This window comes from Notamacropus eugenii, chromosome 2 (assembly GCF_028372415.1).
Source record: "Notamacropus eugenii isolate mMacEug1 chromosome 2, mMacEug1.pri_v2, whole genome shotgun sequence".
Taxonomy (NCBI): Eukaryota; Metazoa; Chordata; class Mammalia; order Diprotodontia; family Macropodidae; genus Notamacropus; species Notamacropus eugenii.
The window spans coordinates 382,676,741-382,701,346 of record NC_092873.1 but is presented as its reverse complement, the minus strand read 5'-3'; the positions used below and the strand labels follow the sequence as shown (position 1 = coordinate 382,701,346).

Sequence of the window (24,606 nt, the reverse complement as noted above, 5' to 3'; positions counted from 1 at the left end):
GGTTCTAAGTGCAAATGAAAAGAACATGTAGACCAAGGTGGACACAGAGTGAAGAGACAGTCTGAGTCAGTTGAGAGCAATCTAGAAAGACGTTCAGGCAGTTTTAAGCTCAGTGTCAAATGAGAAAAGAGACCCATGTATTGGTGAAGAACAAGGAAAAGCACATTCTATAAGTGGGGAAAGTACATGTGTAGAGATGAAAAGCCTTTAGGGAGGAAAGGAATCAAAAATATGAATGGAATCTTAGGCTGCCTCAAGAGCATCCAGAGTAGGGAAGATGAGACCCACTGTCCTCTGCCCTGGTCAGCCCTCATCTGAAGAATGGCACTCACTTTAACCATCACATTTAAGAAGGACATGGACAAATTAAAGAAGTGCAGAGGAAGGCAGATGGGTAGGCAAGGAGACTGGAGATCATGGCATGGTCACTTATTCAGACACTATAGATTAAGCACCTACTATGTTTTGATCTCTATGCTATGTCCTGGGGAGAAAAAGATAAAACCAAAATAATTCCTGCTCTTCAGGAGCTTACATTCTTCAGGAAGAAATAACTTAAATGCAAATTAGCAGCACAAAAATAGTAAATACAAAGTGATTCAGGGATGAGTGGGAGGGAGGGTGCTATTAACTGGAGGGAAAAACGAAAGACCTTATTAGATGACTCTTGAACTAAGTCTTGAAGGTAGGAGTTCTAGGAGGTAAAGGGTGAGTGTATTGTGGGCATGGGACACAAGGACACATGGAGAATAGCAATGAAAGCCAGAAGAATCATAGATTCTCTCTCTGTCTCTCTCTCTCACTTTCTGTTTCTGTTTCTCTCTATCTCTCTCTTAGCCTCTCCAGTCTCTTTTCCTCTCTCCCCCTTCAGTTTCTCTCCCTCACCAGTGTTTCTCTTTCTCTCTCAGTCATTCTCAGTTTTTCTGTGTGTGTGTGTGTGTGTGTGTGTGTGTGTGTGTGTGTGTGTGTGTGTCTTTCTGTCTTCAGTCTTGGTAGATGCAGTACAGATAAGCTCTGTTCCACACAGCTCAGACAGGGTGACTTCTGGAGTCTTCTTTGCTCTGAAATTCTGGGAGAACACCCAAGGCAGCAGAAAGAGAGATGATTGTGGTTTTATATTTGCTGACAAAGTGGGGAGCTCCCCACTGTTTGGATCAATCAACAAGAATATATAAGAGCCTTTGATGTCCTGGAGAGTGTTCAAGTAAAGGTTTGATGACCACCTGCCAGGGATAGTATTAAATGAAGTGAGCACTTGGACCACATAATCTCCAAGGTCCCTTCCAGCTCCAAGTCAATATGAGTCTTTAAATCTAAAATCTCCTCCAGTGTTGAAAGGTACATGTGGAGCACATTGGCACCATGTTGGCATTTCATTTGTAGATCTGCAAACAAAACAGCAGGCTTCCCTGGATACAGCAAGGCTAAGGGCAGTGCAAAGACAGTCTGAAGTGTGCAGAGAGCTGTCACGGGGTGGGGTGCCAAGCAAATGATCTGATTTTTGGCAGTGCCTTCAGCTTTGATTTGGTTCTTCCTCCTGTTTGTATGGGAACAAATTTAGAGAAAAATCAGTGGAACAAAAATTGTTTGTTCTGTGCTGAGCATCCCAGGGCTTCCAAAATGCCTACAATTTAAACTGAAATACTTTGAATGAAATTAGATTGATCATAGGATCATGAATTTGGAACTACAAGGGTCCTTAGAGGTCATTGAGTGCCTCCCACTTATTTAACATAGGAGGAGGAAACTGAGGCTGGCATAGGTTAAGTGGCCTGCCCAGGCTCACATAATTAGTGTGTGAGGTGGAAAAGGCTGAACTACATTATCTCTAAGTACTCTTTCAGTAATAATATTATATTACCTTCTTATGAATAGGAGGGACCACAGAAGCTATGTAGTCTACCCCATATCTCAGCAAGAACCCCGTCTATGAAAGATATCTAGATGATGCACTGGGGAAAGCCCAGAATCAGGAAGTCCTGAGTTCAAATTGAGTCTCAGACATTTACTAGTTGTGTGCCCTTGGGCAACCTAACCTCACTTAACTTCTACTTATCTCAGTTTTATAATCAGGAAAATGGGGATAATAATGCCACCTACCTGCCAGGGTTATTGTAAAGATAAAATGAGATAGCATTTGTAAAATGCTTTGCAAACTCTAAAGGGATTTTATATAAATACACACAAACATATATGTATATGCAATCACATATATACACATGTATGCATATATGTGCATACATTATATAATGTGTGTGCATGTGTGTGCATATATGTGTGTATTCATATGCATATGTGTATGCTTGACTGCTGACCTAGTATTTTACCCACTGCATGCATGTATATATAGTATATATACATATACATATGCATATATACTGTCTATATGTATATGTGTATACATATATAGTGTGTAGATATATATACATATGTGTGTATGTATGTGTATATTGTATATGTTAGCTACTACTGTTATTATTATTACAATTAACAAATGGTCGTCCAATTCACACTCAAAACCCTCTGGTGAAGGGAAATCCTCTAGTTTTTAAGACAACTCTACCACTGTTAAATATCTTATATTTCTACCCATTGATCCTAGTTCTCCACCTGTGAGGCTAAGAACAATTGTAATCCCTCTACCCCATGACAGTCCTACAAATACTTAAATACATCCATTCTATCTACTCTGGGTCTTCTCTTCTCCATGTTAACATTCCTAGTTCCTTTAACTTACTGAGATATGACATGGTTTTGAGTGTCCTTGTCATCATGATTACTGCTCTAGTTTCAAATATTTCAATGGATCTATGCTCTTGTGAACGTAGGATTAGTAAAATCTATCCATGCCTTCTTATCCTGTTCAATTCTTGTCCATGTTCTTCCATAAATGCCCACACGGAGTATCTACAAAACATGTTGCAAGATTTTCTCTAGTTACTTTTTTACATTTTGAGGATGCCAAAAAAACAACTGGCTACCTATGTCTTTCAATCCATGATCAGCTCATGTCCTTTCCCATCATTCATTTCTTCAATAATATCCTTTATATCACTTCTTGAGCCTAGATTATCACTATAAATATACTTCAACCTACTGGTGACCACCCTATATCTTTCCATTGCCTTTTGGATTAACCCACAACATCAATTCCATAGTATTCTAAGATATGTCATTGTAGAGCTTCATTGGAAGAACATTTTTGTTTAATAAGGGATCTTTGTCCTGGTGAGCAATTTGGGGTTGTCAAGAGTTTTGTGCAGTTTCCCAAATATAATCCATCTGCTCTCTCCCTCCCATTCAATTTTATGCTAGACTCATTGTCCATCTGGGCTTAGAGTATTAGATTCAAATTTGGAAACACCTGGATTCAAATCTTGCCTTTGACACTTACTAGCTTTGTGACCATGGGCAAATCATTTAACTTCTCTGAATCTCAGTTTCCTTATTTGCAGAGTTAAAATATGTAGTACCTATTTCACAGGGTTGCTATAAGGATAAAAAAATACAACATGTAAAAAGCTTTGTAATATGTATCACCATATCAATGTCATATAATCATCATCATCTTATGTACCTATCCCAGTCTCAATATTATACTAACTCAGTGGATTGGCCATCCTACTGCTTGCTATCATCTAAATATTAATCTCTTTTGAATAATCATGGATCTCACTGTCATGTTCTGAAGTTTGACACATTCAGCATAATATTATGTATCGATAATAGCTCTGGAGGACTTCATAATCCATGGGGAAACCCTCTTGCATTTGGACCCAACAAAGCATTCTTCAGGACTGTGGAGAACACCTTTGGTGAGCATATGTTTTTAATGTTTTCATTAATGTTAACAAATAGAACATCTTTGACCAGAATTGTTTCAGTGGTTGTATTTACTAAGGAATATTGTATGATCTCTACATAAATGAGAGGTAACTTGTTGGAGGAGACTTTTAAAGCTTTGTTTTGCTCTCCTACAAAGTTAAATGCTTCTCTTTTTCACCAAAACAAACTTTATTGCACAACAAATCATTTATGTATAGTCAGATATAAATACATCTTTTTGAGTGACTTATGTGTATGTATTTTCTCAACTCAAGATTAGAGCATAAAAGCTGGGCCACAATGCCAGAGGTGCTCTGCTCACAGCAGGATCAGGGAGAGGATTATCACTGGAAAGCATAAACACTTGAATGAATGGTAAAAGGACAACTCTGTATCTTTAGACCAAGAGCACTCATCCACCACCCCGTGTCTACTCCAATTGAGGGAGTTTGGGAGTTGAGTCTAGTGCTTATCACAGACCTATACATCTGGGTAGACTAACAGCCTTGAAACTTGTTTTGAGTGAAATAACAACTGAACCTGATTGATGGTTACCTATGGTTTTCTTCCTACTCCACAAGCCCATTTACCCTGTTTGTTTCCCCTTCCAAGGAATTCTCCCCCTATTGCCCAATAAGTTCCATCCTACATTCATAAGTGTAGGATAAATAAAATTGTAAGTTATTCTGGAACCTCAGAACTAAAGTATATGTCATCTGATGCATAAGCCAGAGGCCCTTTAAACTTTGACCTCTCTTTTCCACAGAATTCAGTCGTTCTTCCTTACAAATAGTTAGGATGCAGACCAAAGAGTTAGGGTTAGCTGGACAGCTGCGTCGATGATGCCCCTAGACCAAACAACCACAAGAACAAGAAGCTTCCTACTACAAGCTTCTTGTTCTTGTAATTGTTCAGTCTTTTTTCAGTTGTGTCTAACTTTGTGACCCCATTTGAGGTTTTCTTGACAAAAATACTGGAGTGGATTGCCATTTCTTCCTCCAGCTTATTTTACAGATGAGAAAACTGAGGCAAACAGAGTTAAGTGACTTACCCAGGGTCACACAGCTAGTAAGTATCGGAGACTAAATTTGAACTCAGCAAGATGAGTCTTCCTGACTCCAGGCCCAGTACTCTATCCACTTCCCCACCTTGCTGCCTATTGGAAGCTTGGGATAGTGCCAAAAGCACTACAGTGCCCAAAGCATGTCTTTCTGTCTTAACCAGCCAGGAGGATACTTGTAGCTGAACAAAGCCAGAGGGGATGAGAACTAGCCCTACAAACATCCAGCTGAGCCAGCGGATGAGTTTCCTTCTGATCATTATCCTGCTAAGTCAACATTTGGCAGGGTACACAACCTAGAAAGGAGCCTTCCAGTCTTAGTTCTGTTTCCCCTTGTATTACTTGCCATTTATATCCCTCTGCTACTTCCCCCAGGTCCCAAAGCACTGTGAGTTGTGAGGGAGCCATAGATTGGAGTGCAAACACCAAGTAGAGTAGCTGGACAATCACTCTTCAAAAAATGTCAATTCCCTTGTTACTCTAAAAGAAGAATATCTTTGTTTGCATGAAAATTCAGAAGGAGCTATTCCCTCATAAAGTGTTCCAGTCCCAAGTGGACAGAGGCTGCCAGTAGTGGATACTTTTCCATGGGAATCAGTGATTGTGGGAACAAAGTATTTTCTATTTCTACCCCCCCGTGCTGGATTTGCAAAGACCCTTTCTTCTTGTTGTTGGTCTCAATCAAATTTCCACCAAATGGCAGCAGAGAGAAGTGGTGGAAGAGGCATGTGGGAAAGGGACTTGCGTGCTAGCTAAAGTTTTCTGAATAGTAGCCCAGACTCCACCACTATTTCTTTTCTTGGATCTGTCTAGAAAAATGACTATAAACTAGGAAAATTAGGGGAAAACTATGATAATGGATAGGAAATGAGGTTTAGGAGGTTACACTAGGCTGGGCTGCACTAGTCTAAGCAGGGGAAGGCCCAGCTTCAAGACTGAGAGGCAGACCAACTGCGTTAACAAGTTATATGACACTCTTCTCTCTTGCCTCCCATGCCCATGCTCCCTTGACCATACCCTCCCTCCTGGTACCCTCATTGACTCTTCTGGGCAACCCACTCCAGAAGTTTCAGCTGTTGCCTTCTATCCCTGACAAACTGCCCCAGTGGAAAAGTCCTTCAGTTTTTGCCAGAGTACCATGCTCCAAGCTCTCCCGTATTAGTATCTTGGAATTGGCCCTAGGCATGGGATGAAAATGGTCCCTGGTATCAGGATGCCAAGAAGGTCACAAGCAACAGCTCACTCCCACCCTAGGATATGAGAGACTTTGGTTTTTGCCATAGGTAGGAAGCTGTTGGGGCACCAGGGAGATGTGCTGCTGTTCCATCCCAAGGATAGGGTGGGGAAGGTCTAGGCTCTCGAACTTCCCTGTGAGGCTGTGTCTGTTTTCAGATGAACTGCTGTCAGTCTATTTCAGCACTGTCCCATTAGCATTTCTCCTACAACTTCAAGGGAATTGTCCTGGAAGACAGGTTTGGTGTGGCAGAGGTTTTCAGTCTTCAGTGACCAGATGGAGATAAGCAGGGAGGAGATATTCAGGGCTGGGCTCCACACAGGATCAAAAGTACCCAGAATACTCAGGTAGACTTTCCCATTACAGTAGAAGTTGGGGTTATTGCTCAATGTCATCAAGTTGACCCCTGGTGAGTGAATAGTATAATCTTAGAAATATCAAGGGGATTGGGCACAACAAACATTCCTGGTGGAGACTCCTCATAAATGAACATGATGTATCACTTAACTTGCAGCTGGCACTGCTGGTGCTGACCACTCTCTGGCCTAGTCTGAGCTCAGCTCAGAAGGCTGAGTGATGGAGCAGTATGGCCCTGTGGATAGAGGCCAAGGGTGGGAGCCTGGGCAGTTGGGTCAGACCACCACATGGTCCAGCCTGTAATGCCCACTGCTGCTGCTGTCACCATGGTCCATGCCAACCTTGGTTCCCCGCAGCCTAAAGCCTTGCAGTCGCTGCCTCCTCCTCAAGTGCTTAAAAAAAATCAACTAGCAATAAACACAGTGGGATCTCTTTTCACTTTTCAGTCACTTGTATAACTGTAATGATGTGGTCTGCCGTATAAAATTATTTACAAAACCCTTCCTGTTCCTTCCACATATTTTCATTAAGTACACCCTGAATATGCATACATATCATTTCCATAAAGATTTGATAAAGATGAAAAGGTAGGCATACAACTTAGTAGTTACTATGTTTTCTTGGTTTCCTTTTGTGCATACATATCTTCCAAAATTTTTCCATTCTTTTGGCATCCCCTCCAGAAGACATTGTGAAAAGCAATTCCTCCACACTTTAAATATGTGTCAAATCTAGCCTGCATCTGCTCAATGTCTATTTGTTATTATTTTCAGCCACCCTTCCCAATTTCATGCTCTGAAGTATCACTTGTCTCTAATCTTCATATAGGACATTCCAAGTCCATGTACCTCAAGTATCATTTCTGTGCTTTTCAAATAGAACTTTCAAGACTAAGATACTGAAGTACAAATGCAAGGCTTCCTCAGTCACTGATCATAAGACAGATTGCCATGGAAATGTTGACAAATGTGTTTCATTTTATGTCTATGAATGATCTGCCTGCCCATTTCTTCAATGAATGCAGCCCATTTGGATCTCAAGCCAAGCTTCCTTTAGACTTGTCACTTCCACTTGCTGAAGACCTTCCTAAAATGTATTGCCTACAAATGAAAAAAAGTGCTCCAGATGCTGTCTGACATGGGCAGAATACAAGGGAATCTGTTGGTCTTCATTCTATACACAGTGTTTCTCTTACTGCAACCAGTAGATCTCTTGAGCTGTCATATCATACTTCCAAGTCATTTTGAGCTTAAAACCTAAAATTCAAGCTTCTTTTCACATGGACTTTTGTCTGACTATGGCTCCTGTAGGGGGTACTAAATGGCACAGTGGATAGAGCACCAGACCTGCAGTCAGGAAGACCTGAGTTCAAACCCAGGCTCAGATACTTACCAGCTATGTGACCCTAAGCAACTCTCTTAACTCTGTTTGCCTCAGTTTCCTCATCTATAAAATGAGCTGGAGGGGAAAAAAATAGCAAACCTCTACAGTATCTTTGCCCAAAAATCCCCAAAGGGGTCACGTAGAGCTAGACATGGTGAACAACAGCTAAAATGACTCCTGCAACCTGTACTTATTCATTATACACACACACACACACACACACACACACACACACACACATATGATGTTTCATATGTTTAAAGTCATTAAATTTTATCCTATCAAATTTAGTGCTTAATTGTAGTTATCAAGATCTCTTGGGATCCCATTTCTGTCCTCCCAAGTATTTAACTATTCCTATTTCTTAGCCTGTAATTGATAAGCATTCTACGTCTGCTTCCATTCAAGTCACTGATTAAAAGGCTGACCAGAAGAGTTAAAGTCCGACCATGGGAGTATTTCATTTGTGACTCCTCCAGGTTGATTTCAATCTGTTAATTACCACTCTTTCAGCCCAATCCAGTTCTGCCTAATTTCAGACTGTCATCCAGTCCATAGTTTTTCAAACTTTTCTACAATGACAACATGAAGTACTTTGTCAAATGCCTTCCTGAAATCGAGCTGAACAATGTCTGGCATTCCCCTGCTCTACCACTATAGAAACTTTGTCAAAAAAGGAAATTAGGTTAGGATAGTATGATTTGTTCTTGACATAAGTTCTTGATATTTGTTCTTGATATAATCCTATGTTGGATTATAGCACTTCACTTTCTAAATGTCCACAAATCATTCTTGTAAGGATTAATCCTGTTTGCTATGAAATGATATAAAGTTCCAAGTCTAGAGTTTAAAGAAACAACCTTTTTCCCCTTTGTGATTTGCTCAGTTTTGATAGTGAAGTACAGTTCCTATTTTCCATGATTCTTTCAAATAGTAGCTCCTTAATCACGTCTTGATTTTTTTTTCTTTCAATATCCTGGTAACTCATTCACTGAGACCTGATGACTTTAATTCAATGAAAGCGATTAGGTGTTCTCTTATCACCTCCTCACATATCTTGAGTTTCAACTCCCTTTTACCAATTTTCTTTCAAAGATTATTTCCATGGCAGAAAACCCAGGAGCAAGGCAAGAACTGAGTGATTTAACCTTCTTTTTTATCTACATTATCATTTTTTCATCCTCTCTTAGCAAGGCCTTCCCTTGCGTCTTTGATCCTTTTCTTGTCCCAAATGTGTCTTTATGAGACATTTTGTTGTTCTTAGATCTAATGACAGTTTCAGCTCCTTGTGAGCCTCTTACAAGTCTGCTACTCTTTTGTGTTCTTCCTCCAACTGCTCTTCTTTCCATCTTCTGTATGTGGTATCTTTTTATTGAACTGAACCTATGAACCTTTATTTATCCAAATATAGGGTACATTCTCCCCACCTCTCTAATTTCAGTTACATAAAATCTGAGTGCAACCTGCACTTGATACAATTTTGCCACATATGCTTATTTTCTGTTTCAAAAAGATCTAAGCTTAAGGGTGGCCTTTATTCAAAGTTGTTATTCAGTTGTTTTAATCATGTTCTCATCTCAGGTTTTCTTGGTAAAGATACTGGTGTGACTTGTCATTTCTCTATCCAACTCCTTTTACAGATGATGAAACTGAGACAAACCTGGTTAAATAAATTGCCCAGGATCACACAGCTAGTAAGTGTCTGAGGCCAAATTTGATCTCAGGAAGGTGAATTTTCCTGATTCAGGCCCAGTACCCTGTCCACTTACACCTCCTAACTTCCATAGGCCTACATTCAAAAAAAAATGCCTCAAATTTACACATAAGAAGAAGAAGGGGGAGGGGAGACATGTTGAAGAGATAAAAAAGAAATTTGTTTTGGATTAATTATAGATTTGGGTCATTCTTGCTACAATTTGCTCTAGCAGTTATCAATAATGAGGATGAGAAAATAGTATTTACTTGGTCAGCTTTATTGAAATCACATAATACAAGAAGGAACAAATACACAAAGGATTTGAATTAGAGACAAAGATATGAATCTGATTTATTTGGGGCATATCCCCTTTTACAAAAATTTCAACCAACTCTTGGGAATTTTATCTACTTCTAGGTTGTTCCAGCTTCTCTTTTGTGACCAATGAGAAAACAGAACCAGAGTATGATTACTGAATTCATCCTTGTGGGCTTCTCAAGTCTGGGAGACCTGCAGATTCTGCTCTTCATCATATTCCTGCTGGTCTACCTGACCACTTTAATGGCCAATGCAACGATCATGACTGTCATTCGCCTGGACCGCACCCTCCATACCCCTATGTACTTCTTTCTCTTTATCCTTTCATGTTCTGAGACCTGCTACTCCTTGGTCATCATCCCCAAGATGCTGACAAACCTGCTCTCTACTGACAAGACCATTTCTTTCTCTGGTTGTGCAGCCCAGCTCTACTTCTTTGTAGGCTTGGCTTGTACCAATTGCTTTCTGATCGCTGTGATGGGTTATGACCGCTATGTTGCCATCTGCAACCCTCTCAACTACATGCTCATTGTCAGCCGAGCAACTTGTACCCAGTTGGTGTTGACCTCTGCCCTCTGTGGTTTCATGATCTCCATGATTGTCAACATCCTCGTGTTCAGCCTGCCCTTCTGTGCATCAAACCGGATCAACCACTTTTTCTGTGACATTTCTCCTGTCATCAAGCTGGGCTGCACTGACACAAATATGAAAGAGATGGTCATCTTCTTTCTCAGTATTTTAGTGTTATTGGTACCCTTTGTGCTGATTTTCATCTCCTATGTTTTCATTGTCTCCACCATCCTCAAGATCTCCTCTGCGGAGGGGCAACGAAAGGCCTTTGCCACTTGCATCTCTCACCTCACTGTGGTCATCGTCCATTATGGTTGTGCTTCTTTCATCTACCTGCGCCCTACATCCCTCTATTCCTCAGACAAGGACCGCCTGGTGGCAGTGACCTACACTGTGATAACCCCAATGCTCAACCCCCTTGTGTACACTCTAAGAAACAAGGAAGTAAAAACAGCCTTAATGAAGGTCCTAAGTAGGTATTATTTCCCAAAAGCATATAAATAAATGAGGAAGCCTTAGGGCATATGGGGCATGTGGGAGTCTATAGTCCTGTATGTGGAACATCTACTCAATTTCTTCATGATCTCTCAGAAAGTAGATTCCATGGTCATCTATTAGCTCTTATAGTTGTGCCCACCAGGAAATTCTTAGACTGCTGAGTTTTCACACCCTAAAAGTGAAGCTTAAGATGAACTTTCTAACAATTTCTTCTTTTAAAAAATGGAGTGGGTGGCTGGCATATGTTGCTGTTGAGTCATTTCAGTTGTGTCCGATTCTTTGTGACCCCATTTGAAGTTTTGTTGGCAAAGATACTGGAGTGGTTTGCCATTTCCTTCTCCAGATCGTTTTGCATATGAGAAAACTGAGGCAAATGGGGTTAAGTGACTTGTACAGGGTCACGTAGCTAGTAAGTGACTGAGACCAGATTTGAACACAGGAAGATTAGTCTTCCTGATTCCAGGCCTGGTACTCTATCCACTGTAGCATCTAGCTTCTCCTGTGCCACCTGCTTGACCCACGCAGGTGATAAATAAGTCAGGGATATTCAAAAGGAGATTTTTGCATAGGGGAAAAGATTGGATTAGATGATCTCAAAAATTTTTTTCAACTCCAAGATTCTATGAGTCTAGGCTTTTTACAGAGTTAGAGTTGAAATGATCTATTAACCTCCAGGGCATCCCTGTTGCAGGAGATGATCTGAAAAGGGCATTAGACTAGGAGTCAGGAGACTCCTAACCACTTTCTTGTTGTGGTGCCATGGACAATGTTTTCTCAATGTTTCTGTGCCTCAGTTTCAATGCTTGTATTGCTTGTCCCACAGAATGGCTAGGAGACTCAAACAGAAGAATATGTGCAGAAAATATAACTCCGAAAATGCTAAATAGACATGAGTTATTATCTGATGGAAGTATCTATACATACCTAAATGTTCACATACAGAATTATTTTTTAGTAATTAGTTTGGAATTTCATATGAGATACAAGCTACAATTCATTTCTGAGAAAAGAAGAATGTGCTTATCAAATTAGCAAGAGAGGAAAACTGAGAAAGGGAGACTGAAGATCACTGGTCTGGTCAACTTGCGTTATATGAAAAATTTTATACTTTTTCCAATTATATGTAAAAGCAATTTTAACATTTGCTTTTTTTTTAATTTTGTGTTCCAAATTCTTTCCCTCCCTCTCACCTTTCCCCCCTCCTTGAATAGGCAAACAATTTGATATAGGTTGTACTTGTGCAGTCATACAAAACATATTTCCATATTAGTCATGTTGTGAAAGAAAATACAGACCAAAAGATAAAGAAAGCTTTTTAAAAAAAATATGCTTCAGTCTACTTTCATACTCCATCATCTCTTCTCTGGAAGTGGATAGAACTTTTCATGAGTCTTTTGAAATTGTCTTGGATCATCATATTGCTGAGAATAGCTGTCATTTAGAGTTGAACATTGTACAGTATTGCTGTTACTGTGTTCGCAGTTCTCCTGGTTCTACTCATTTCATTTTGCCTCAATTCATATAAGTCTTTCCTGCTTTTTTCTAAAAACATCCTGCCCATCATTTCCTATAGCACAATAGTATAGTCATTCCCCAATTCATGGGCATTTCCTCAATTTCCAATTCTTTGCCACTACAAAAAAAAGCTGCTATAGATATTTTCGCACATATAGGTTCTTTCCTTTTTTTTATTTTTCTGTCTTTGGGACAGAGATATACTAGTGGGTATGCACAGTTTTATAACCATTTGGGCACAGTTGCAAATTGGTCTTCAGAATGGTTGGATCAGTTCACAACTCCATCAATGGTACTTTAAGTGTCGCAGTTTTTCCACATCCCCTCCAACATTTGTCATTTTTCTTTCCTGTCATATTAGCCAGTTTGATATGTATGAGGTGGGGTACTTCAGAGTGGTTTTAATTTGCACTTCTCTAATCAATGATAATTTAGAGAATTTTTTCATATGACTTTGATAGCTATTTTGGTAGCCTTGATTTCTTCTTCTGAAAAATGCCTTTTCATATATTTGTCCATTTATCATTTGGGGGATGACTTTTATTCCTACAGATTTGACTCAGTTCTCTATACATTTGAGAAATTAGGCCTTTGTCAGAGAAACTTGCTATAAAAAAAAATTCCCAGCTTTCTGCTTTCCTTCTAATTTTGGCTTTGTTTGTGTAAAAACTCTTTCATTTAATATAATCAAAATGTTCCATTTTGTATCCCATAATTCTCTCTATCTCTTGTTTGGTTATAAGTTCTTCCCTTTTCCATAAATCTGACAAGGCCTAGTCAATTTCAAAAGGTTCCATGAAAGGAGCTCTAGGTTCACAGCCAGATGACTCACGTTCCAATCTTTGTATGTGGACACTCTAGTTCAAATATAACAAACATTGCAACCCTTCTCCTTCATCAGCATCATTACTGTTAATATGGTTGCCAATTACCCCCTGTGTTTCTTTTGACTGCATACTTACCTGACTTTACAATTTAGCTCTGTGTGCACATAACAGCCTGTTTGAAACCAGAAAGGTAGAATCCCATTGAACCCCTTTTGACTAACAGGTTGTTTCAAAAATAACTCATTTGACTGAATTCAAAAACTCTATGTTTTAAGATGTGTTTTGTGTCAATATGCTACTTAGGTAAAAAGAGAATATTTCAAGTCAATTTTTTTAACTTGGAAGGAAAATAAAATATGCCTTTACAATGCTAGATGACTGATTGATTAAATAGTTTAATACTTGCCCACTCACTTTGGATGTAATGCTGATGCCTACAGGTTAGTCAGTCAGCAAGAATTTAAGTGTCTGCTATGTGCCAGACACTGCTAATTATTGGAGATACAGAGAAAGGTAAATAACATTGACTCCAGGGATCTCAGTGTTTAATGGGAGAGACAACATTCAAACAACCTTTTTGCAAACAAGATATTGAGAAGGGTAAAATCTGAAATAACTAAGTAAACAAAGGTTCGAGCTTTTGAGTAGTACATGCCAATTGCATAACAAATTGGAACCAGGCCTCCTCAGCTTGGCATTGGAACTCTCATGCAGGAGACAGATTTATATCCTTAAAAGAAAACAATTAACATATAAACCAATATATGAGATTAAATAATCTGATTCCTAATTGGAGGAAAGATTAGGGACTTTCCAAATTGGGAGGAGGAGAGCAAGCAGGTAGAATTCCTTCATATCAGAAAAAGAGGTGTTCTACACCCCCTCAAGTGTCTGTATTTAGTCAAAGAAACAAGGAAACAATAAGTGATTGACTAATAGGGACTACTTTTCAAACAAGATATATAGGTTGCTTTAGATGTATAATTGGGAGAAAACTCCTTGCTTCAATCTTCATATCTGAATGTGTTCTGGTCAGTGTTATCTTCATAACACTGGGTTCATGCCTCTGGTGCACAGGATCAAAATGTGTGCTTCATTGGTATAAGCTGAGAATTAATGAAGGAAGAAACTCCCTCTACCGATGTAGTTCTTCAACTTCTCTGAAATTCATGATCTTAGAAAGTTGCCTCCCTAGAGCACTAAGGGGTTAAATGATTTGCCCATAGTCCCACATTCAGTCTCTATCAGAAGTGGGACTTAGACCTAGGTCTTCCTGCTGTTGAAGCTGGTTCTTTATCCACTATGCTAGGCTGCCTTTCTTTTGTGGATTTATCAACATCAGTTTTGTATCAGTTATTTGAGTAGATATCTCACCTCCTCTGCTGTATCATAAGCTCCTTAAGACCAAAGGCTGGGTACCATTCCTTGTGTTTCTCCCTCAGAACCAAACACAATGTCTCATGTGCAGTAGATATTAAATAAATGAATATGTTGAATGAAAGCTTTTTTTAAAGAATTTTACCTGTTTTAATCAGATTCCATCAAATTGGTTGGAGACATGACCTCAAGCATTGGTTCTTCATCTTTTCTCATCTACAGCCTCCCTAAGGTCATCTGCAACATCAACCTAAATCCTCCCCTCATGATTCCTCAGCAAAAAAGAAAAACATGACAAGATTCCCAAGGACCTAAGGCAGATGGGGAGTTCATCTTTCTTCTTTGTCTCCTTAGATGCCATCACTGACCCCTCCTCAGACTACATTAATATGTTCATTTAAATTTTGTAGAGATTTTTTGAAGCAAAAATTCATTCAAATAATTGTATAGAACCAAAATGTACCATCCTGAGCAGCAGTTATTTATCAAGTTATTACATTTAACAAGAAGAGACAGCAAAGCATAGTAGAAAGAGCTCTATAATGTGAGTCAGTATATCTAGCTTCTAGGCCCATCTCTGTTAGTAACAAGTTCAATGATATTCTAAAAGTCATAGAAACCCAAAATCTCAGAGCTGGAAGAGAACTCAGAGGATATCTCATCCAAAGTGTACCTAAAAAGGCTCCCAGTCACACATAGAAATGTTAACCGTCACATTGGATCTTGCTGTTTAGTGTGTCAGGATACTGGAGACGCATGAGTTAAAAACTCAGTCCCCGTGCACCCACAATATCAGCCAAGATTTCTGTAAGGAAGGAAGTTGTAATACAGACCAAGGACAGTTTTGGTTAACTTTGCTCTCCTCCCCTCATTCCAGGTGGATTGATTTGGAACCCAGCTGCAGGCCTTTCATGCCAAAAAGAATGTACAAACAAATTTTAAGTCTTTGGTAAAGAGTTCTAGAGATGACACTAAAACTCCTTATGATTGCTTTTAGTACTCTTGTTGGTATAGTTTTTCTTTGTTTTTAATCTTCCTGAACTGCTTTTAATAGGATCCACATCTGGATGGGACGGGGGAGGTGTATTGGAACATAGTTTTAGTACAGATTGTTTTTTGAACCCTTGAGTGATACATTGCACCAGACATGTTATAGTGGTCAGAACACAGTATTACCCACAAGTGTTTCACTTTCCTAATTACCTGCTCTGTCATTCCTGTCTATAACCTTTAATCATTCCATTTTTCCCTGTACTTCACCTTATAAAGTCATTATTCATCTTCATCAAAAACTAGAAAAAAAAAACTATCTATTCACTGCTTCTCTCCTTCTCCTTTCATTCACTCATAACTTCTTTACAATATGAATTCCTACCTCATCACCTGACTGAAACTGCCCCTCCCTCCCAAATTAAAAATATTTTAATTGCTAAGTCAAATGATTTTTTTCAGTTCATATCCTAAACCTATTTATTTCATTTGATATCATTGACCACCCTTCTCTCTTGGATGCTCGTGTGTGTGTGTGTGTGTGTGTGTGTGTGTGTGTGTGTGTGTGTGTGTGTGTGTTTAACTCCCCTGGATCTTCTTCTACATGTCTAATAGCTCTCTTTCTGTTTTCTTTGCTGGTTCATTTGCATATCATTCCCTCTGACTGTGGCTCTTGTGCAAGATTCTGTCATAGGATTCCCTACTCTTCTTTCTCTACACTGTCTCTCTTAGTGATCTCATCATCTCTCATGAGTTTGTTTGTCACCTTTGGTTACTCTCCTTAGCTTCAAGCCCACATCACCAACTGTCCAGTGGACATTTCATGCCATATGTCCCAGAAAATCTCAAATTCCTTATGTACAAAACAAAGTATGTCTTCCCCTAAACCTATTTCTCTTCCAAACTTCCCTGTTTCCCTCAAAGTTATCACCATTCTTCAGGTCTCTCAGGTCTGTAAATATGGTATTATACTAGACTCCTCACTCTCTACTCCACATGATCAGTTACCATATTATGCTATTTTTCTTATTTTCCCTATATTTCCCATACTCAACTATGCCTCTCTACTTATTCACTCACCATCTTATTTCAAGTCCTCATCACTTCTTACCAGTTAATTACAATGACCTGCTATTTAATCTCCCTGCCTCAAGACTCTCCCCACTTTACTTCATTCTCTATCAAAGCAATCTGACCAGGTCATTTCCCTATTCAATAAACTCCAATGGTTTTCTATTGCCCCTGGAATCAAATGTAAATCCCTTTACCTCAGTTTTAAAGTATTTCACAACCTCACCTCTACCAATCTTTCCACCCTCATTGAAGCTCTCATACTGTCTCAACCAAACTTGGCTTTTCTCTGTTCCTCATACACAGAATTCCATCTCTGTGTCTCTACACTGACTATCCATCATGGTTAGAATGCATTCCTTGTTCACTTTTTTAAGACACTGTGATTGCAAGCAAGGTAGGATCTTTTGCTGTTTTTGTTTTAGTATAATCAAGTGCCTCTCATTGAAGTACAGAAACAAGAGTTTCTGTAACTAGAAACAGTATATGTATTTGTATTTTAATGTGATTAAAGATCTTCCCCATCCATTAATGGGCCTGCCCATTAAGGGGAGTTTGATTAGGGAAGATTTGTAGGAAGGCCCAGACCTTTTGTTAAGTTTCTAATGAGGCAGTATGGCACAAACTAGACATAGAGTATGGTGGAAACTAGGCATAGATCAATGCCTGACACAATACACAATTGAAGTCCAAATGGATACATGATATAGGTATAAAGACTGATACTATAAACAAATTAATGAAGCAAGGAATAGTGTATTTATCAGATTTATGGAGAAGGGAAGAATTTTTGACTAAACAAGAGATAGAAAACATTATGAAGTATAAAATGGATAATTTTGATTACATTAAATTGAAAAGTTTTTGCACAAACAAGCTCAATGCAACCAAGATCAGGAGGAAAGCAGAAAACTGGGAAAGAATTTGTGCAACTGGTATCTGCGATAAAGGCCTCATTTCTAAAATATATAGAAAACTGAGTCAAGTGTACAAGAATACAAGTCATTTCCCAATTGATAAATGGTCAAAGGACATGAACAGGCAGTTTTCAGAGGAAGAAATCAAAACTATCTATAGTCATATGAAAAAATGCTCTAAATCACTATTGATTAGAGAGATGCAAATGAAAACAACTCTGAGATACCACATTACACCTATCTGTGTGGCTATAATGACAAAACAGGATGATGATAAATGTTGGAGAAGATGTGGGAGAGTTGGAACACTAATTCATTGTTAATGGAGCTGTGAGCTGATCCAGCCATTCTGGAGAGCAATTTGGAACTATGCCCGAAGGGCTACAAAAATGTGCATACCCTTTTGCCCAGCAATACCACTTTTAGGACTGTATCCCCAAGAGATCATAAAAATGAGAAAGGGTCCCATGTAAAAAATATTTATAGCAGCACTCTTTGTGGTAGCCAAAAACTGGAAATCAAGGGGATGCCCATCAACTGGGAAATGGCTGAATAAATTGTGGTATATGAATGTAATGGATTACTATTGTGCTGCAAGAAATGATGAACAAGAAGACTTCAGAGAGGCCTGGAAAGACTTTATATGAACTGATGCTGAGTGAAAGGAGCAGAACCAGGAGAACTTTATACACAGCAAAACCCCAGTGTGTGAGGATTTTTTCTGGTAGATTTAGAACTTCATTGCAATGCAAGAACTTAAGATATTCCCAATGGTCTCTTAAGGCAAAATGCCTTCCACATTCAGAGAAAGAACTATGGAATTCAATCACAGAATGTAGCAGATCATTTTCTTTTGTATTACATTTTGTTTTGTTTTATGATTTCTCCCATTCATTTTAATTCTTCTACATAACATGACTAAGGTGAAAATGTATTTAATAGGAATGTATGTGTAGAACCTATATAAAATTGTATGCAGACTCGGGGAGGGAGAGGGAAAGGAGGGGGAAAGGTGGGGGGAGGGAGGGGAAAAAAATCTAAGTTACATGGAAGGGATTGTAAAACACTGAAAACAAATAAAATAATAAAAAAAATTTTTTTAAAGTTTCTAATGAGGCACTGGTTCTCCGGGGTTGTGATGCCTTCTGGTTCTAAAAAATTGTATAAATACTCAGAGTGTGAGGTTTTACTTTGGGGTTTACTCTTTGGAAGTGTTTGTTTGACCAAACAAGACTCCAGGCAGCTGGTAAGGAGCCCCCTAGCTTTGAAAACTCAAATGTAGGTGCTTCTCTCTCTGGTAACTATGTATGTATGTAATGATCAGACAGCTGGATCTGTCTCTTGATCTATGAAGCATGTATTGCTTATGTCATATAGTTGGAAGCATGTCTGTTGATTTTGATTTCTCTGTATTTTCTCTGAAGTTCAGGGTGCTGACTTACATGTGATTGATTAAAATGATTGTTGACCCCTCAACAGTTGCCTTTCCTTTTAGAAAAACAGATCAAAGAACCTGTGATAGCAGCTCTTCCCACTCTGTCCTGTGTATATCAGGGTGTTTACTGTTACAGATATAGCTCAAAAAATAATTATCTGAACATTTTAAAAAATATACAATTCAAAAACTACCTTCTACAAGAAGCCTTTTCTGATACCCTCACTCTCAAGCTTCCTTATATTTAACTTCTTTGTCTTTATTTGCAATTATTTTCTTTATATTAATGCCATATATTTTATGCAATAGGAGACAGGGGAGCATGATCAATCTACTCAGCTGGTGCAGTCCAAAGTAGACTGTGGAGTAGACACAGACATTATGTAACTGGTTGCAATCTGCTAAGTGGGGCATTTTTGGTCGTCTGTGGAGCTGGAATTGAAATGCATTCAAAAGATACTAACCAACCAACATAAGCCTCTTGTTCTAAGTCTTTTTTACCTGGTTAATGTTGGAGAAATAAGTTGAATTTCTGTGATCCACTAAGATAGATGTGGAAGGAACCTTAGGAGCTTCCTCACTTGGAGCTATCCTGAAGCCACAAGATTATAACCCTGCTGTTGTTTCTGTCTCTGGTGTAACTATTCTTTCATGCTTTAAGTCAATAATTGTCTGAGATGTGCATAAACTTGGGAGCTTTGAAAGATCAGAAAAATAAGCCAACTAAAGTCTGAGAGCTGGAGTTCATGCAAAGATTTGTCAGAAGCCAGAAAACGAAGAGGAAATTCCTGAGCAACCTGCCTGACCTATCCCAACAGTCACAGAAAGGTAACCTCATCTACCCACCAGAGAAGCTGCATTTGGAAGTTAACTTGGTGAGGTTAATGGTACATAGAAACTGTCTTAAGTTTGAACTTATTCTCTCCAGGGACCAAGGTGTTATAGGGGGGAATGTGTCCCCAGGTGATGGGAGGAAAATATTTATAACTTCTGCTTTTGCTTTGTCTTCAAAGTAATCATCCCTATGTAAAAGCTAATTGACAGTAATTGGTTAAGACATTGAAATAGTGTAGATCTCAGAGAAACTAAAGAGTTTACCTCTCTATTCTTAAACAACATGAAAAATTACAAGTAATAGAGAAATATTCAATTTTCCTGCTCTTAACTATTTATGAAATATTTGATTGAAGAAAGATTACATTTGCTCATACCAGAGCTTTTTCGTGAATTTTGCTCCCTTATGAGATGGGAGTCATGAAATTCACCTTTCTGTTAGTTAATTAAAAAACCAAGCACTTATTTCATTTTCCAACAGACTCAAAACAGTTATTTGACTTAATCACTTTGTGAATTTTAACCTCTTGAAGCCTAAAAACAGTCACATTCAAATGAACTGCTAACACACATATGGAATTAGTCCAGCTATTCTAAAAAGCAACTTGTAACTATCTCCAAAAATTGTACACACCCTTTTACCCAGTGATACCACCACTATGTCTATATCTCAAAGAAATCAAAAGAAGAGGGAAAAGACTTACATGTATGAAAAGATCTTTTTGTAGTGGTGAAAAACTAGAATCTAAGGGGATTCATACCAACTGGGGAATGACAGAATAAAGTACCGTATGTGAACATAATGGAATACTACTATCTTAATATTATTGTAAATTATACTACATAGTACTAATATTGTGATAAATGATGAAAGGAATGGTTAACAGAAACCTAGGAATATTCATATGAACTGATGCAGGGTGAAATGAGCGGAATCAATACATCAATTTATGCAATAACAAGAGCATCATAGACAAAGAATTTTGAAAAAACTCTGGTCAACACAATGACCAAGTATAATTTCAAGGGACCAAGGATACAAAATGCTACCCACCTCTCCACAGAGAAGTAATGGACTAACTATAGAATAAGACAGTCAATGTAGGAATTTGCTTTGCCTTACAATGAATGTTTGCTGGAACAGTTTCGTATTTCTTTACTTTACTTTTCATTGTTGGGAGAGGGGAAAATAAATGCTTCTTAAGTGAACACGCAAAATTTAATTCAAACAAAAAAGTCAACGATTATAGTGAAATAAGAGGTAGAGAGGTAGCAGTGGCAACTCTAGCTACCGTCCATTTTAAGAATGTGCTTTAAAAGTCACTATTTGGATTGTTCATCATTTGTTGAAATCATTTCATGGTGGCAATGTTAAGGGGAAGGGGAAGATAATAAATCATAAAATTTTCAATGCAAATATCAAGTATTTGCAAAAGTCTTAAAGCAGAAAACACACAGGGCATCTGCTGACCTGGCTTGCTTTTCAGGCCTATTGCCTGATCGAGCTTAGAAAACACACAAGTAAGGTAAAATATTAATCAGTAAATCAATAAGCATTTATTAAGAGTTTATTCTGTGTCAGATATTACGCTAAGGACCAGGGAGAAAAAGACAAAAGTTAGATAGTCCTTGTTAACAACTAGGTGGAGTAGCACATAAAGTGTGAGACCTAGAGTCAGGAAGACTCATTTTCCTCAGTTCAAATCTGACCTCAAACACTTACTAGCTGTGTAACTCTAGGCGAGTCACTTACCCCAGTTTGCCTCAGCTTCCTCATCTGTAAAATGAGTTAGAGAATGAAATGGCAAACCACTCATATCATTGGCAAGAAAACCACAAATGGGGTCATGAAGAGTCAGACACAAATGAAAAAATGACTCAGCAACAACCACAAAGTAGCTTACGTTGCACTGGAGAAGATGTACATATACAGGGTTTCTCAAAAATCTAAATGTACTTTGAAGTCTTAACAGCTTAAAGTGCACGGAGGCTCTGTATAAGTATTTACAGGAGTTTGGAGTATATATTTATTTGGGAGTTGGGAGAGAAAGCACTTGTAGGTGGGGGAAAAGGGGGAGTGAGGAGGAAGCATATCTGAAAGGGTTTTGTGTGTAAGATGGCCCTTGAGCTGAGTTTTGAAGAAAACCAAGAGTTCCAAGAGGTAGAGGCAAGGGGGAAGAACATTCCATGGGAGACAGCCAATATAAAGGTCTGGAACTGGGAAATACAGTGTGGTCTATGAGAAACAGCAAGTAAGTCAGTATAGCTGGACTATCAAGTACATAGACAGGAGTGATATGTGAAAAGACTAGAAATGGTAGAAAGAGGCCATTAAATGTCAGAGAGAGAAGTTTACATTTGATCCTAGAAGTAATGGAAAGTCACTGGAATGTACTGAGTAGAGCATGACACAATCAGATCTGTACTTGGGAAAATCACTTTGGTGGTTCTGTGGGATATGGTTTAGAGTAGAGAGAGACTTTTTAGGAGACCACTGTAATGCACAAAAGAGTGAGAACCTAAGCTAAGATAGTGGCTGAGCAAATGGAGAGATGGATAAATATGCAAGAGATGTTGTGGAGGTAGAAACAACAAGATTTGTTAACTGATTGGCTTCATGGGATGAGTAAGAATGAAGGTGACACCAAGGATTTGAACTAAGTTGACTAGCAGGATGGTAGTATCTTCAATACTAACAAGAAAGTTCAGAGGAAGAGTGAGTTTGAGAGGGGATGATAATGAGCTCAGTTTTAAACATGTAGAGTATAAAATGCCTATGGGATATCCAGTTCAAAATGTGGGACTGGGGACTGATGGAGAGTAGTTCACAGAGAGGAGCAAGGGAAGGACTTTCAGTGCCCTTGAGCACCATGGGTTGTGGTCTATGTTCTCCTGACAGCCCCATCTGGCACTGGGAGACAGTTAATGTGAAGAGACAAAACTTCAGGCTGCTTCTCAGAGTCTTATACCCCAGAATTCCAAATAGAATTCTACAAGGCTTTCAACTCAACATGCTCACCGAATGATTTGTTCCAAACCACCAAGCAGAAGAAGACTGAGGAAGACCACAGAGCCTGATATTAAGAAGACCATTAAAGAGAACTGTTGTTGTTCAGTTATTTTAGTAGTCTCTGACCCTTCATGATGCCGTTTGGGGATTTCTTGGCAAAGAAACCACTGGAGTGGTTTGCCACTTCCTTTTCTAGCTCACTTTTTTTTTTTTACAGATGAAGAACTGAGGCAAACAGTTACCTAGAGAACTACAGACCATTAAATGTTGTTTTCAAAGAAGACCTATTACACTCTGGGAGTAGGGTAGGTAATTATGGGCATGTCACTTCTTTCTCACCCTTATATTCCTCTCTGGTCTCTATTGCAATTTCCTTTTATGTTTTGTCTTTCATCCATTAGAATCTAAACTCCTTGAGGACAGGGACTGTCTTTTTGCTTGGGTACTCCAGGGTACAAAACTCTTAGAAGCAGTTTGAGATTTTGTCTCTATATATTAACTGTCTCCTGGAGATGAATGGAGCTGGCAGTGGAAAACAGGCCCCAGCCCATAATGGTCATGAGCACTGAAGAACTACAGACCAATAAACGTCATTTTCAAAGAGGACCAATGACATCACAGGGTGATGTCTTGACTCACTTGTAAACTGGATTTAAGTAAGTCAGCATTTCACAAAGTCATCAACATCACTCTCTCTTCCACTCTCTCATTGAAGCCCAGTGGCAAGACAAAAGTTAGGACTACTGGCAATGACCTGGAATTCAGTGGATGACCTTGGCATCTTCAATGTCTGACCAAACTCTAAGCATTCCATAGATTTGGAGGAGGAGTTTGAAAATGTTGAAAACCATTTGTAGAGTGGGCCAAAAAGAGAAGTTGGATCCTTTCTGGTTTGTCTAATTTGTCATGTTTTATTAGATTTTTCCTAGTTTGTGATTTAAGCATAATTTGTACTGTGAACTCATCCTCCTTCCCCTCCACCCTACTCCCTGGACAAATTTATGAACTTGAAATTGTTTGGTAAAGATTTCCCTAAAGTAGGAGGGTAGATGCATAGATGGATCTTCCTGAAATGTGAATACAACAGTAGTCTTTGGATGAGTTCATTACTGTATCCTCTTGGTCCAAATCACCTAGCGGTTTTTTAAATTTATTTTTAAGCCAAAACACTTCCATAATTATAGGTTTCTTGGTTTGTCAGGGTGTGAGACTGGAGCTCAACCCCTGCTATGCTCAGAAAACTAACTCATATCCACCAGGTCAGTTTGCCACTTGGATATCTACATCTGGAACTATGTATAGTTTTATTCTTCTGAAGGTAGTGTATACAATGCAGCCTTCTCTTTCAACCAAGCTCTCACCAATTTCCCACTCATCCAAACAGCATCGCCTTAAATTCTAATGAGAAAATCAACAAGTCAACAAGCATTTATTAATCATTTACTGTGTGCCAGGCACTGTACTAAGTACTGAGAAAACAAGGACTGTCAAAAAGAAAGATGGTTCCTGCCTTGAAGAAGTTTACATGCTATAATGGGGAGACAAAACATAAAAGGAAACTGAAAAACAAAGGAGTGGGGAGAGAAGAAGTGGAGGTCAGAAAAGAATGAAACAGGAAACGTGACTGACCTGGGCTCTCTCTTTAAAATGGGAGAACTGACCAATCAGAGGAAGTGGACCCAGGGGTGC

The 24,606-nt window shown here is 38.8% G+C and overlaps 1 protein-coding gene across 1 annotated transcript; it reads left to right on the top strand.

Annotated features, from left to right (window-relative positions):
• Positions 1-9,999: 9,999 nt before the first annotated feature.
• Positions 10,000-10,947, top strand: LOC140523095 (olfactory receptor 10T2-like). Its single transcript, XM_072638153.1, has one exon. The coding sequence runs from the start codon at positions 10,000-10,002 to the stop codon at positions 10,945-10,947; it is 948 nt and encodes a 315-aa protein (XP_072494254.1).
• Positions 10,948-24,606: the final 13,659 nt, after the last annotated feature.